The sequence below is a fragment of the Ostrea edulis genome, chromosome 4 (genome assembly GCF_947568905.1).
Source record: "Ostrea edulis chromosome 4, xbOstEdul1.1, whole genome shotgun sequence".
Classification (NCBI taxonomy): domain Eukaryota; kingdom Metazoa; phylum Mollusca; class Bivalvia; order Ostreida; family Ostreidae; genus Ostrea; species Ostrea edulis.
The window spans coordinates 69,710,094-69,727,658 of record NC_079167.1 but is presented as its reverse complement, the minus strand read 5'-3'; the positions used below and the strand labels follow the sequence as shown (position 1 = coordinate 69,727,658).

Genomic DNA, 17,565 nt, shown 5'->3' with positions numbered 1-17,565 from the left:
TTATTACCACTTATTAAGGGGATGGTATGGGATAGACCCCTATAATATTATTATTACAGACAAAATTACCAGTTTCTGTGCTCGGCTGCATGTGTGAAGAATGAAAACAGCTTTGTAGTCCATTCCCGTCTCAGACAACACGAGTGCACTTCATTCGATGGGCTAGAGAAGTTTATCTTACCTCTAATGTGGTTATTATCACTAAACAAACACAAGAAATTAATCCAAGTGTGGGATTTTTCAACAATTCTTCTTTCAGTAATTGTACTTTCAATTTCTCAAAGTGACAACATGGCTGATTAGCACCTATAGTGACTATTCCTACATTGTTTACAATTATAGATAGATTTGAAAAGATATGAACTGTTCAAACCCAGTTCAGATTGTACAACTTTGTTAATAAGTTGATGTTTATGATAATTAATTGAAAATCAATTCAAGAATTGGACTATTATTTTTTCTGATCAAAATTTATTGTCTGTTGTCAGTCGTCGTCGGTGTTGTAAACTTTTTACATTTTTATCTTCTTCTCCAGAACCACTGGGTCAATTTCAACCAAACTTGGCACAAAGCATCCTTGGGTGAAGGGCTCTCAGGTTTGTTAAATGAAGGGCCATGTCCCCTTCAAAGTGGAGATAATCACAAAAATGCCAAATTAGAGCAAGGCCATTTAAAAATCTTCTTAAGAACCACTGGGCCAGAGGAGCTGACATTTACATGAAAGCTTCCAGACATAGTGCAGATTCAAGTTTGTTCAAATCATGGCCCCTGGGGGTAGGATGGGGCCACAATAGGGGATCAAAGTTTTATATAGAAATATACATGTATAGGGAAAATCTTTAAAAGTCTTCTTCCCAAAAACCAATGAGCCAGAGGAGCTGAGATTTATATGAAAGCTTCCTGACACCATGCAGATTTAAGTTTGTTCAAATCATGGCCCCCGAGGGTAGATTGGGGCCACAATAGGGGATCAAAGTTTTACATAGAAATATAATGGGGGGAAATCTTTAAAAATCTTCTTCTCAAGAACTTCCGAGCCAGAAGAGCTGACGTTTACATGAAAGCTTCCTGACATGGTGTAGATTTAAGTTTGTTCAAATCATGGCCTCCAGGGGTAGGTTGAGGCCACAATAGGAACTTAGGTTTTACATGTAAATATGTATGGAAAGTCTTCAGATATGGGCCAAGGTGACTCAGGTGAGCGATGTGGCCCATGGGCCTCTTGTATTTTTTCAGCATTGTGCTCTCTTTTTCTTTCACATCATGACATCATACTTTTGCTTTCCATGGCTGTTCCGTTAATCGCTACTTACTGAAAGAATTAGGCAGGAGATTTAAGATATATTTGAAAGATGCTCACGGTAAAAGAGGTTTAAAAAATGTAAACATCAGCATTGAATCATTATTTTTTGAAAGATGTAGTCCCATAACTGCAATGGTGTGTGCACACAAATTTTCATACCACCCTAACACAATTTATTTGTATGCACACACCGTTTCAGTTATGAGACTACATCTTTCAAAAAAAAATAATAATTCACTGGTTAACAAAGAGTTGAGTGACAATTTTTTTTCTGATTGGTACCTTTATTTACATCATGTTGGTTTTCACTGAGTATCAATTGATTTTGATACCCATACTTTGTGTTTGAAAATTTAGCTCTCACTGATAATCCATTCATACTACACACATACAATACAGGCCTATTTGTCATCCTATGCACATACAATATGGGCATTTGTCCTCCTGCGCACATACCATACGGGCAATTGTCATCCTACACACATACAATACGAGCATTTGTCATCCTACACACATACAATACGGGTATTTGTCATCCTACACACATACAATACGGGTATTTGTCATCCTACACACATACAATACGGGTATTTGTCATCCTACACACATACAATACGGGCATTTGTCATCCTACGCACATACCATACGGGCATTTGTCATCCTACGCACATACAATACGGGCATTTGTCATCCTACACACATACAATACGGGTATTTGTCATCCTACACACATACAATACGGGCATTTGTCATCCTACACACATACAATACGGGTATTTGTCATCCTACACACATACAATACGGGTATTTGTCATGTTTACCTGTATTCTTCTTTGAAAAATTGAAGTGTGAAAAAAATTATGTTCTGCACAGATCGACCCAAGAGAAACATTAAAAACACAAAAATTATCATTCATGTTAAATATCATGAAGAACTTTATCAGAAATTGTGATTATTCAGGTCAGTGAACTTAAACTGAGTTGGCTTTGATAAATCTTCTACAATCCCTTTGGAAATTTGAAAGACCAAATCATTTGCCTATAAATTCTTAGCAGTGACGTCAATGACTTCAGTGAAATTATTAGGGCCCCACATTGAAATTGCTTGATCCCTATAGAAATCATTTTGTCTGTTCATCCAACTGTCTGACATTCCTGTTTGTTTATCTGTCCATCATTATACTTTCATTGTGACACAGTATCCTCAATAGTTTTCAACATAAAGCTTTCATACTTTATACAGCAGGGTTAACTAACGACACTTATAGATGGTAGGATTATAAGGTCAAATGTCAAGGTCACAACATACCTTCTATCTTTAAGTTTTCTATGTTTCCATTGTCACACAGCTAGTAGCTTTCAACATAAATCTCTCAGATTTCATATAAACTGTGAAGAGTTTCTTCTCTTCCCCAAGCATCAACAAACAGAACTTTATATATTCAAAAAGGTTTTAGGAGTAGATCCATTCCCTAGCAGTCATATTTCTATTCCCCCATGATATCAGGATTGCATGATAAGGTTAAATTTCAAGCAGCTCCATTTCTCAGTAACTTTTCTACCCAGTGTATTGAACCCCATGCTGCAGTTTTGAATTTGGTACATGTATATTAAAAAAAATTGAGATGCATGTAATTGGCTTAGAGATGTGTTTTTGGAGATGCATGTAATTGGCTTAGAGATGTGTTTTTGGAGATGCATGTAATTGGCCTAGAGATGTGTTTTTGGAGATGCATGTAATTGGCCTAGAAATGTGTTTTTGGAGATGCATGTAATTGGCCTGTAGATGTAACTACCACTGTCTGGTGTTTTTGAGATGCATTTCACTCAATTTATCTGGATTAGGAGGTTTTGGTTCAAATGAAACATCAAACTTTATACTGACCACACTTGATGGCATGGTTTTTATTATTGTGGAAAGTATTTGATTTTTTTTTCATCCAGCAGATAAAAGTATAGTTATGATAAGCATGGAGTCCTTTTAAAATCATGCCTCTCTACTCCTCACCCCCCCTTTATGGGGAGACATTGTCTTTGCCCTGTCCGTCTGTTTGTCACAAATTTTGTGAACAGTGTGCATGTGTATCCCCTATGGTACTATATGTAATCATTCAAGATATCTTTTTAGCTCAAGTGAGCTTTTTTTTATCAAAACTTTCCTTTGTCTGTCATCGTTGTCAATGTAAACTTTTCACATTTTCATCTTCTTCTCAAGAACTACTTGGCCAAGTTCAATCAAACTTGGCACAAATCATTCCTGGATGAAGGGGATTTAAATTTGTTCAAATGATTGGCAACGCCCTTCTCCAAGGGGAGATAATAGCGAAATAGTGAAAATACACTGACAAATTTTTAAAATCTTCTCTAGAAACAGTTAGCCAATTTCAATCATACTTGGTACAAGTCATACTTGGGTTAATAGGGTCCAAGTTTGTTTAAATGAAGCGTTATGTCCCTTCAAAGGGGAGATAATTGCAAAAATAAGGTGGGGTCATTTAAAAATCTTCTTAAGAAGTGGGCCAGAAAAGTTCAAATTTACATGGAAGCTTCCTGACATAGTGCAGATTCAATTCAAGTTTGTTCAAATATTTGCCCCCAGAGGTATTGTGGGGCTACAATAGGGAATTATAGTTTTACATGTGAATATCTAGGGGAAAATCTTTTAAAATCATCTTCTTAAGAACCACTGGGCAAAAAATGTTCCAATTTATATGGCAGCTTTCTTACATATTGCAAATGTAAGTTTGTAAAATCATGGCCCCAGGGGGTAGGGTGGGGCCACAATAGGGTATCAAAATTTTATATGCAAATATTTAGGGAAAATCTTTAGATAAAGGCCAAGGTGATTCAGGTGAGTGATGTGGCCCGTGTGCCTCTTGCTTTTGTCATTGATAAATTTTCTGTACTATATAAGGTGAAGTTGGTCGATTTGATACATGTACATGTATGTGGGTGCATGTTTTGATATGAAACTTGACAGAAAGTACAGTTTTGCAAGACACCTTGATCTTTTTTACGTAAAACCAATCTTTAGGGGTTTCTATTCTATAGCTCTCTCATTGCTATTTTGATGATTTCTATTCTGTAGCTCTCTCGTTGCTATTTTGATGTACATGTATGGGGGTATTTGTGAACACAGTTTTTACATTTTAAATCAGATTGACATCAGATTTGATGGAAATGTTATTGTGTTTGCCAAGTATAAAGATGGAAGGGGGGGGGGCATGATATTGTATTAAAAATAAACACAAAAGTTGTTAAACTTCAATGTTTCCTTGAGAAGGATTTTAGACTTGGGAAGGGGATGGGGGGGGGGGGGGGGGAGTAAATTGGTTTAAATGTACCATTTTTCCTGGTGTCATTCATCAAAATCTTGGAAAAGGTGATCTAACTTTAACTGGGTTTTTTTTTAATTTCCCTTGATACAATCTCTCAACAGAACTTAAGGAGTAATTGTAAATATAGATAGTCTTCTATTTTAGAAACCTAGGTGTCATTTTGCCATTTTCGAAAATTCATCAATTTTGAGAATCATTTACGTGTTATTGTCATATGCAAAAGAAGGACACAGCGAAATAATTACAGCCTGGTGTATTGTTCGTCTTCCTGATCAACCCCAAAGCCAAATTGATGATAAGTGTTCATTCATATCATCATCACTAACCTCGCTTACAAATAGAGAAAAATTGGTTTAGACATTTCATTGTCTTCATTACCATTGCTGATCTTATGAAGATTATTTCTGTAAGAGAGACCAATATTTGGAAATTGATTGATATTATGAACAGTTGCCGTAGCGATATTTAAGATAGGCAGTCCTGTCAAAATGGTGGTGTTGAATTTTGTGTTGTGACATTGCCCCTGTCTCTCAAGGGGTTTTCAGCATTTGAGTTGAATATTAAAGAAGGTTGGGTTGTTGTTTTTTTACCAATACTGGTAGAAATATGAAGACAGGTCTGTGTCATTGATATCTAAAAGAAAACTGTTGCTGGAGATTATATTAGTCCTTAGGAGCAGAATGATGCAGAAGGATTCTTACCAAGAAATCTAATCTTGAATTCTCTGTAAAACTTGAAATGCATTAAAAAGAAATAATCATACTGAATGATAAGGCATATTTGATACAAAAGAATATCACATTAATATTAATAAAGAGTGACCTCTTTTTAGATACAATTTATGTTTTAAATGCGCTTTTCCATTTTTGTGTTGCTTATTGAGCACTTTATAGACTACTGTTCACATTGTGTGTCTTTCCGTCTGTCACACTCTAGAATTTATTGTACACCCTTGTTTTGATGGGCTATATTATGATATAACTTTTCCCATCCATTTGTCTGTGTCATATCTTTCACACTGTAAGACTTAATTAGGACCATAAAACTTCATTTGATACATTTTGGGGGGGAAGGGATGTGGCAATAAGTCGCTATTTTGAATAATTATACATATATACAAACATTAATGCATAAACCTATTATACAACGATAAAACACAATTCTAACAGTTGATGGGACATTGTGTTTTTCCTTTTACGCTATTATATTCGCATCTTTATCTTGTTTGTCTACTGCTAATGCTAGAAAAATACACAAGACTATTTCACTAATCTACGAGACAACTGGAAATAAACAATGATCTTTGTCCTCTATCTGGCATACATTTGATTTTTTGGCAAATATAAACTAGAAAAACGGTAACTACTACGGTAAACTTTATTGTGAATACATTATATAACCCATTTCTGATCAAATGTTAAGTCTACGCGATATTGAATACTTATTCTCGTAGATTCAAAGCTTTTGATGACAATAGCAAAATAGTCTATATTTTAATGATCTTAAAAAACATATATGCAAAAGTGTTATTAAATGAAAATATATATGCCAATTACATATGTTGACAATATACAGATTGTGTATCAGTGGAAACAACCCGTGTAAATTACGGGCTTTTATATAGACCGTATCGTGTGGCAACATGCATTGTTTGCTGATCTCTGCAGTTACGGGGTGATACATTGGATAAAAAATAATCATTGGAACCCCACGCTTGTGTTATATTACAGTTAACAGGTATTTTAACTATGAAATGAATTAAAACTACAGTTAGAATGCATATATAGGTATCAGGCCAGTCCTGTATATCACCAACACCATTTGCCTCGGTTCCGTGAGAATGCGTCTCAAGTGATAAATAGGGGCTGGTTGAAGACATTTGAAACTGCCATCTAAGTTATTTGCAATTCTGCAATAGGTGACTCCATAATATGCATTTTATATGTGAATTCCTTTGAACAAGTAGAATAGAATTACCAATAGTTTTTAAGCCTTCTTTTGATACATCCTAGTACATTGTTGTGATGATCGATGTAGAAGAGTCTGATGTTTTAATAAACTGACTTCAGTGGATAATAAACCCACTTCTATGGAATGTGTGCTGTTTTGGTAAAGCCATCATCATTTTTGACAGGTCAATTATTGTATGTACATGATGGACTGGGATTCAGTGTTTTAAGCCAGCAATTCTATCTCTTTGTCACTAGCTTCATCACATTTCCTATAATTGGATTTTTAGAGTTATTAAAATTAGTATTTAGAGCGATGAATCCATTATCTTGATATATACATCCTTCTTTTCTACATTATTTGTTTACTAAAGTGTAGAGAGAAGAGAGGGGGCATTCTAAGAAAGTTGAGTTTACTTCAGAAATCTAGTTATAGACAGTGGAATTGTCTAGTGCAGTTGTGAATATTAAATGATTTATCAATTTGATTGAAACTTGGCACAGTGGTTATTCATGTCATGCAGGAGTGATACTGGGCTGTCATGGGGGTGCTATTTAAGTGATACATGCATATTGTAGGCTAAATTGTATAAAGGTTCAAAGCACCAAAGAAAATGTTTAGTAAAAAAATTACCACTTGATTCTCATTGACATTTATCTTCTGCTATCAGACAAGCAATTCACTTGGGTGGTGCCAACCAATAGGGAGCTGATCTTTAAATTACCACTGAAATTGAATTTCAAATCAATTCATTACACATGGGAAGATTACTTCAAGGCCATCGAAGTCTTCACCAAAATGCATGTTAATTGAGAATGACCGAAAATCATGGAGATATATGTACGTCTATTTGAAGCCGAATGTTGTCACCATTCTTGATCATCATTTATCCTACCTTTTCCCAAAAGAATGTCAGAATATAAGACCTATTGATTTTATTCTGTTTTAAAGGCTGATGCACTTTCCCAGTGTGTTATGGAGAAGACCCTTAATTCTTTTATGGAAATGCTTGATAACGATGTTTTTCTTGCAAGAAAATTACGACAAGGCATAAATGTCTTGTGATATTTTGAATTAATTGATATTTGAGGTCTTTCATTGGCACTGTCAGTAGCATTCAAATACATATTTTGTTTACAACCAGTTATTGGGGATAAGTGAGAGAGTCAGATTAATATTTGCTCTCTGATGCCAACTATCCTCCTCCTGATCATTTTTCATATTCAGGAAGACTTCTGGTAAAACAGACCTATCCTTGACAGCAGCTAAACACTCATGTATGTACAAGCTGATCTTAGATTCTGATAAACTGCAAGCAGACAAAATATTGTATCTAAAATGCATGCACCTAGCCACCTACAAGCTATCAAGACAGACAATGAATTATGGTTACCCGAGAAAAAAATGGCCGTGCATGCATGAATTTTGTTTTATCAGATGAATTTGCATGTAGCTATCTCATGTTCATTGCATTGCATAAACCAGATAGGTAATTAAGATATTTGTCTATTTTAAGTAAAAGTTTAATGATATCCCATGAAAGGTCGGGGATGCTCAGAAGGCCCTCCTTAAGCAAGAGAAACCCATTAAGGAGATCCACTAGACACTGCAAATAGCATGACTGAGCGAGAAGCTTCTCCATCTTCCTTATCCCCGTAGCACAATTAAATTTAGGTTTGCAGAGATTAGAGTATAATCTGATCTTGTCCTTTCCTGTATTTGTACAAAAGTATGATGTATTCATCACAGGATAAGATTTTATGAGGGAATATCACAGAACACTGCTCAGATTCAATAGACGAGGTCTTCAGAGGGAAGAGACCAGTGGTAATTGCCCCTGTAAGGTTATAATCAGACAAACTGTAGGCAGGCCTATGAAAGTCTGCAATGTTAAAGCCACCACAATCATGATTACTTTTCCTGATGACTTATCTCTGACATCAGGGAGAACATGTGATACATGGTGCTTTTTAAGCGAAATCGTTGATGTTCCAGACACCTTATGTGTAGTAATCGAATTGAACAGTACTTTGTTCAAAGATTGTATTAAAACAAAATGTTCTGAACAATCTCTCTCAATACTTAACTTTGAATTGTATTAACTAAAACAAAATCAACTCGCACTCACTACCATGTATATAAAGCCATTTTGATTGCTAAAAATTATCTAGAATTTTTCACAAAACTTAGGCATTATTATTATAGTCATTCATAATAGAAAACAGATTAAATTATCATTAGATGTGATGTCATAGAGGTAGGAGTTTCCATGGATATATACATGTATATCTTGGGGATTAAAATCTGGGACATTTTTTCTGGTCATGCAGTTGTAAGATCGGGTAGAAAGCTGTATGTCAGGAAAATGTCAAGGTTACTTGTCAAGGTCATAGTTTGAGGCATAGAGTTTTTATTAAGAACTATTGTCATCTTTCATGTTCAGCATTGTACAGCAGAATTCAATAGCATATTTCATATTTCTGCCATGTAGATCATGTAAAGACAACCATTTGTAGTAGAAAATTAAAAGATATTCTCACTGATGTAGAGTTAATGTTTTCTAAAACAAAGCCAAGCAACATATAACATTTTTTTTAACCTGAAAGTGACAGAAATATTGAATTGCGTATTAGTACATGTATATGAATAAGCATTTTGGCAAATCATACACATTGAAAAGTGTATGTGCTTCTTATCTGTACATAAGGTGTTTGGGTAGCATTGTGGTTAACACACTAGCTTCTCACTGCTGTGACCAGAGGTCAATCCTAAGGATTGGCAGTGGTATGTGAGAGGATATTGCAGTTGCCCACTCGGGCATGTGGGTTTCCTCCGGGTACTCTAGTTTCCTCCCACATCGATGACCCCTTTACGCCAATATCTGATCTATCGAGACGCATCAATATGAATTGTAGAACTTGTTTGTTAATCGTCGTAAAATGAATAAACTTTAATTGTAAACTTACCTTTACATTTTGTCTTTACAGAAAGGAAGACAGTGTGGTATATCCAACTGATGTCCCCAAGACATTGCCCAACTTGATAAAGTTTGTATTAACCCATGCCACTAACAACCTGAAGACTGACACTGTGGTGGATGTGTGCAGTAACGCCTGTATCAGTCAAAACAGGAAGCGGGTCGTACATGTCGTGACTTGCCTCCGAGCCAAGCAACGTAACATCAAGCGCAGGATCAGCCTTCTACTCCAGAGGCGAGCCCGAGGAGGAAGGCTGACGGAGGGTGCCTTAAGATCGCTGTGGAGGAGGTACAGAAATGGTCATGGGAAGATCTGGAAAGCTAGTCTACTGCAGAAGCTGCTGTTTTCTCACACAATAGAGAGACTGTCCCAGTCAGCGCTGAAGAAACGTTTTGTAGACATTCTGAGGGACGCAGATTCGAAGATGAATAGAATCAAACATGATGAATTATGATTTTTATGTGGGGGTGAATTGGGAATTAATAAGCATTTATTTCATTCATTTTTATTTTCATTAGAAATACAATGTAAATAGAAAGTGTTATGAATGATTAAGAGTTTGCAAGCTGTAATGAAAGCGTAATAACTCCGTGGAATTGGTCATGGATCATGTGGTTGTTCATGTGGGCAAATGACTTTCTTTGCAGTGAAAAATATAGTTATAAATTTTATGCTGCCCATCATGTACAGTCAAACCTCGTTATCTCGAACTCCATGGGGTCGAGAAAAAAACTTTGAGATATCCAAGGATTCGGGATATCAAGGGTAAAATACTTAAAGAATAAGTGGTTAGGACTTCCAAATCACTTCGATATATCCATGGTATTCGAGATGTTGGTGTTCGAGATATCGACGTTCAACTGTAATTACTATAGGATGAAAACCATGTTGCATAATTTCAGCAAATGGATTCGTAGTATCATTGAACATTTTAACCGAAGGCATGATTAATGCTTGTATAATACTGTTAAGGACCTGGGCCCAGTTGAATGAAGGTTAATTAACTTTAACTGACTGTTGATTTGCCATTATTGAGAACATTTATATAGCGTATTAACTTGAAGTTAACTGTCAGTTAAACTGAACTAACTTTTGTTTAACTGGCCCCTGTTATTTTAGTAAGAGTGTTCCTAAAAACTACATGCTTAATGCCCAATACATAGGTATGTGCTGCAGTATTCTTCACGAAGCCAGACAGTTGGCATGTAAATAATTTTTATGACTACATGATTTGTGCCATTAGGTAATGGTATGGGACTTTTGAGTCCCATGTGTTTAATTAAGAGAAAGCTTGTCCTGTATATGTGTGTAAATAGATTATTGTTGGCATATATTCCAAACTAACGGACCATTTCCTTTGTAGCACTTGTTACAGAAATAGTGGTTGTCTCTATCTTTTCATTATCAACAGTGTCTTAATTCTTAACTCTCAGTCTGTTTTAAAAAAATGTTTTAATGTTATTCATATATATCATATGTTAATATTGCCAATGTAATCAATCAAAATTTTGGAAAATTTGTCTACAAATATTTTTTTATGTCATTGAATCCTTCATTTATTGTGAAGTCATTTTAAATGCACTTTATCAAGTCCAAAATTTTCTGGCTCATGTAATTGCTTTCTTGCTGAGGTTGATGTCATAGCCATTTAATCATTAAGTGTTTTTATTTTGGGGTAAAGTTCTCATAGTGTCATCAGATATATTCATTTACTGCAGTATCATTTAAATTCATGGAGGCCAATTTTGGTGGATTTCTGAGATTTTACACTTTCACAGTTTACATTTTATATTCTATAGTCTTACAGAGATTTAATTTTGTGGATATGATTTCCATACATATTGAAACATCATTTTGTTATTTAGTTGTGGTTTGAAATTCATGGGATAAAGGGGTACCCAGGAAATCCACGAAAATTGAGTCCCCGTGAAATTTGATGATTCCATGGTATATATTAATCACTAGCCATATTATAATGATTATGAATTTCCATACATGTATGCAAATATTTTTCCATTTTGCCAATATTTTGATATATGTTGCATCTATAGGATATTCCCTTATATCAACTGCCAAATCTATGAATAATGATCAATATATATTAATTCAATTTTGAGTATCTGTTTTTGTTAATTATCATTTTGATTATTTTCCCTTTGTTAGTCTGTTTGATGTGTTGCATGTTCAGTAATGAAATCTCCATGCTAGTGTTGTTGAGTGTAATGTTAACAAATTATTTGATGTAGTACATGCACAAAGCACTGTGCAATAATTTTTGGTGATGCTCTCTATGATAAAATTAATGCAGCTGTTTCATCTTCGAATGATTCATTCCTGAGGATATTTACTTCACTTCAAGAGAAATTGTTGAGTAAATATGGCAGTAAAATATTTCTTTCGTGGCAACAATTTTAGTGGATTTGAATTTGATGGGAGTGGAGAGTATTTTTGTCTTCTGATTTCCAAACTAAACTTTCTATTAAGATATTTGTGTAGTATTTTTAGTCCCGGTAAGAAGTTTCTAAAGTCATTTGGCCCAAAATATCGATGATTTCACTTGGAGCTCAAACCCTGGCATTCAAATAAGGAATGGATTAGCAAACCCAAAATCCACTCAGTTTGATCAGCAAAATGATTTGTGTCGTTTGACAAGAGCTAGAAGTTTGCATAAAATTGCAAAAATTCCATTTTCAATGAAAATATCCACAAATTTATAAGGTTTTCCTTTCAGAAAACATACAGCGCATGCGTCGAGCAAATTCATATTCAAGCATGTTTTTCATCTTAAAATAGTACAAAATATATATCATTTTCATTTTGTTCGACAAATGCGCACATCTTTTCCTGAGCAATAATCTGTATGACATTTGACAGTTTTCAAGCTTATTTTGAAAAAAAGGCAGGAAATGTCTTAATCATGATGTCATAATGCTATCCAATTAGGAATATCATTCTGATTTTGTTGACATAGTATACCTGGCATATATTTTACTTTCTTAAAACGCTGATTAAGATTAATTCCAGACACATTTTATAGAGAGAAAATTTGGGGGCCTTTTTATGTATATACAATCGTACCTTGTTTTTTGAGATTCAGGTCATATAGTGTTTGGTCTGCTTGTCTGCAAAAACTTTGATCTTGGTCCTAACTTTTAAATGGATGGTGTTAATTAAGGATTTCATATTTCACATGTGTATTCCTTCTGACAAGACCTTAATTTCTTTAAGTACCAAATTTTTTACCTTGTGATCTTGACCTTGGGGGTTGACCTTCTTTTGAAAAACTTTAGCCTTGGCCATAACTTTCGAATGGTTGCTGATGTGGCTCTCATACATATTCCACATGTCTATTTATTTATTTATTTTTTTTTAATTAATTGATTTTTTTTTTTTTTACACAATTAACCTTTCTTTTGGTAGCAATATTTTTTACCTCATGACCTTGGAGTTTGGCCATACAGGGGCATCAGTTTTTCACAAACACATCTCAATTAATTTTGAAAATGTTCTGCCTACATGCATTTGCATATATATATATGTTTACTTTTGTATAATGATGCACTAGTCATTAACGGATATCTAGTTAATGTAATTATGCTTGTTAGTAAGAGCTGTCTCGACATTGTTTAACCTATATCATGTTCACACTGCAGTTCTCAAAATGGTAAACTTAACCTGAGTCACCTCTAAAGAAAAATATCTAAATTGAGTTAAGGTAGTACTCTACATCGTCATAATGGCTGACTTCCTTTAAAAACATGGATGAAAAAATCGATATCAGCAATATTTGACTTTTCCTTTTCCATTTAAATACCTAGCCGAGTAGCTCAGTAGGTTAGAATACCGACTGCTGAACTGTAGGTTGCAGGTTCGAGTACAGCAGGGGTTTTAAATTTTTTTCAGATTACCTTCTACTAAAACTGTATTTTTTGACAAAATAAAGTAAATTTGAAAATTTTCAAGTTCAAAATATTGTTGTACATATCCTCCACTTTTCATCTACATCAAATTTCTCTGGTGTAGCATACCTCCTTAACTTGATCTACTTTGCAACCCATTGTGAACATGTGGCGAGGTAGACAACTGTGTCCTGAGTAAATTCGGATGAACTTCGTTGTGTGAAGTGGCCTTAAGATGAGTTTTTTGATGAGATAATGAGATGTGATGTCTATTTAATGTCAAACAGTCATTTCTAACTAGCCTTTAAATCACTTTTAGAATTGTAGTGCAATATTAAAATCAATTTCATGCTGTACTTGACTCAAGTATAAATCCCCTGTAATTATGTTTTTTTAAATGATGAGCCAGTTCAAGGGTAAGTGTTAAAAGTTATACAACTTGATATACCCTTTATTGGGTAAGTGCGGTGTACAAGAATTGTTGGCTTATTTTTTGGAGGACCGAAAAATTCACTTAAAGTAAAAGTACCACATTTCTCATTTAAAACATTGAATATGATATACCAAGAAGTAAAGTGCCAACATTTAAGACTACTTATATATATTTTTCCCAAATATTCCCAACACCAAAATTACCTGATGGTATATCTGTATAATTATGTTGATTAACACTGGATTCCATGCGATGAATATTGTCACTCCTTTGATAGTAATTATTTGGGGATATATATGTATTCTGGTTATGATATTTTGTTATTTGATTCTTTGTTATTTATTGTTGTATTTATGTATAATTGTCAACTGAAAGATTACCAACAGAAAAGATAGGGAATGCTAGTTGTTTGCACCTTATATAACAATTGCATTATGTAAAATTAATGGTATTAAATTAATTATTGCAGAAATGTGATAATGAGTTTTGTTTTTTTTTTGGGGGGGGGGGGGGGGGTTTGTTTTTTTTAGCTGACTTGAGCTGAAAGCTCGCCCATTGTCTGTAGTCTGTCCGTCCGTCCGTGTGTCTGTAAACTTTTTACATTTTCGACTTCTTCTCCAGAACCAATGGACCAATTTCAACCAAACTTGGCCAAAAGCATCCTTGGGTGAAGGGCGTTCAAGTTTGTTCAAATGAAGGGTCATGTCCCTTTCAAAGGGTAGATAATCGCAAAAATAGGGTAGGTTCATTTAAAAATCTTTGTCTCAAGAACCACTGGGCCAGAAAAGCTGAAATTTACACGAAAGCTTCCTGACATAGTGCAGATTCAAGTTTGTTCAAATCATGGCCCACGGGGGTTGGATGGGGCCGCAATAGGGAATCAAAGTTTTACATACAAATATATAGGGACAATCTTTAAAAATCTTCTTCTTAAGAACCACTAAGCCAGAAAAGCTGAGATTTACATGAAAGCTTTCTGATATAGTGCTGATTCAAGTTTGTTAAAATGATGGCCCCCGGGGGTAGGATGGGGCCACAGGGGGATCAACGTTTTACATACAAATATATAGGAAAAATCTTTCTTCTCAAGAACCACTGAGCCAGAAAAGCTGAGATTTATATGAAAGCTTACTGATATAATGCAGATTCTAAATTGTTAAAATCCTGGCCCCCGGGGGTCGGATGGGGCCACAATAGGGGATCAAAGTTTTACATACAAATATATAGGGACAATCTTTAAAAATCTTCTCAAGAACCACTGGGCCAGAAAAGCTGATATTTACATGAAAGCTTTCTGACATAGTGTAGGTTCAAGTTTGCAAAAACCATGGCCTCCAGGGGTAAGTTGGGGCCATAATAGGAACTACGGTTTTACATGCAAATATATACATTGTATGGAAAGTCTTCTGATATGGACCAAGGTGACTCAGGTGAGCGATGTGGCCCATGGGCCTCTTGTTGATAATTTTGTTTTTGTGATAATGATCGAGATATTATGCTAGAATCAATTTTATATTGTGGTGTTTGAGTTGCATAATGATGAGCTATGCCTATAGTTATGTTCATTGATACATGTAGTAAATAGAGTTAGCTAGATTTATGTGATTTGGTGCATGTGGATCCAAACACTTCCACATATTTATTTTTGCCTTTTCCATAATTTTCACACACCCGTCATAGATGGGTCTTGTTAGTTGTATGGCGCAGTGTGTTTGTCAGTCGGTCAGCACCTTGAGGATCAGATAAATATAGTACTAGTGAGGGTCATCCAGTCTGGTATACATGTATTCCCAGTAATTTCAGGAAGGAACTTTGATAGATATTTGTTTTTCAAGGTCAAACTTACATGAGGCATTCTGCAGGCACCAAACAAAGATGGAAATAGTACTAATAAAACTAAGATATAAAATTCAAGTTTAGAGAAACTTTTAAAGGACAGGGTGAAACTTCCCTGGATAATTCTATAGGCACAAAACAAGATAGAAGTACTGTATTACTAGGATAATCAAACTTGATGCACATATTCAACCATCATAGACGGGTTGTATTGGATGTTGCAGTGTGTCTCCTGTTCAGTCATCAGCAACTTGTGTGAAGGGTGAAAAGGTGTACTAATAAGGCCAGGATCATCAAACCTGGTACATGGAAGATGGGTATAGTCATGAAGCTGAATAAGGCCAGGATCATCAAACCTGGTACATGGAAGATGGGTATAGTCATGAAGCTGAATAAGGCCAGGATCATCAAACCTGGTACATGGAAGATATGGGTATAGTCATGAAGCTGAATAAGGCCAGGATCATCAAACCTGGTACATGGAAGATGGGTATAGTCATGAAGCTGAATAAGATTAGGATCATCAAACTTTATGTCCATACTCTCAGTGCTGTTGGTGCATGTATATTTATATCTCGTGCAACAGTTGTGGAACTTCAAGGTATAATGTTTTTGACCCCTTTGTCCATCAGTCCTCTGCTTTTCAGAGCAACGTTAATTTTTTTAACTCCTCTAAAACTGCTTATCAGAATTTCATGAAATTTTGTAGTTAGTAAGGACTTGTTGTGTAGATGTGCATGTTTACAGGAAGTTTTGATATTAATGGGGGTAGGGGTTAATGTCCCTTTTGAACTTAAAAGTTGACCTCCTCCTCTGAAACCACTCAACAGAATTTCATGAAACTGTGTATAGTTATAAGAAATTGCTGTGTAGATGTGCATATTTACCCGAAATTGTTGACTCATTTTTTTCTGGGAGTTATATCCCTTTTTAACTTAAAAGTTTGACCAAAATTAGATATACCACTTAAACAGTTTTGTCAGCGCAACTCCTCTGAAAATACTGCAGAAAATGTCATGTAGCTTTAAATATGGGTGTTACTTTGTAGATTGCATATTCACAGGAAATTCTGATTTGATTTTTTCCCAAGAAGTTCTGTCCCTTCTGAACATAAAAGTTTGACCCTAATATACTCTCAGATGGTGCAACTTGCGGGAAACCACGCAGTTTTCAAACCCTGTGTAATTAGAGTGGTTCTTTTATAACATTTTACATAATTTGCATTTCTAAACAATAGTACCATCTACTTAGTAGTATTTTATGCATAGCATCGCCATTCATTATGTGGAGCATTACCATTCATTATGTGGAGCATTACCTTTCATCATGTGGAGCATTACCATTCATTATGTGGAGCATTACCATTCATCATGTGGAGCATTACCATTCATTATGTGGAGCATTACCATTCATTATGTGGAGCATTACCATTCATCATGTGGAGCATTACCATTCATTATGTGGAGCATTACCATTCTTTATGTGGAGCATCGCCATTCATTATGTGGAGCATTACCATTCAATATGGAGCATTACCATTCATTATGTGGAGCATTACCATTCAATATGGAGCATTACCATTCATTATGTGGAGCATTACCATTCATCATGTAGAGCATTACCATTCATTATGTGGAGCATTATCATTCATTATATGGAGCATTACCATTCATCATGTGGAGTATTACCATTCATCATGTGGAGCATTACCATTCATCATGTGGACCATTACCATTCATCATGTGGAGCATTACCATTCATCATGTGGAGCATTACCATTCATCATGTGGAGCATTACCATTCATTATGTGGAGCATTACCATTGTTG

General features: G+C 35.1%; 1 protein-coding gene across 1 annotated transcript in view; it reads left to right on the top strand.

Moving 5' to 3' along the window:
* Positions 1 to 14,381, top strand: part of LOC125671920 (thioredoxin domain-containing protein 11-like) — a 42,452-nt gene extending 28,071 nt beyond the window's left edge. The window contains exon 14 of the mRNA XM_056163629.1: positions 9,579 to 14,381. Coding sequence (XP_056019604.1) covers positions 9,579 to 10,023 — 445 coding nt within the window. The 3' untranslated portion in view covers positions 10,024 to 14,381. The remainder of the gene's footprint in view (positions 1 to 9,578) is intronic.
* The last annotated feature ends 3,184 nt before the right edge of the window (positions 14,382 to 17,565 follow it).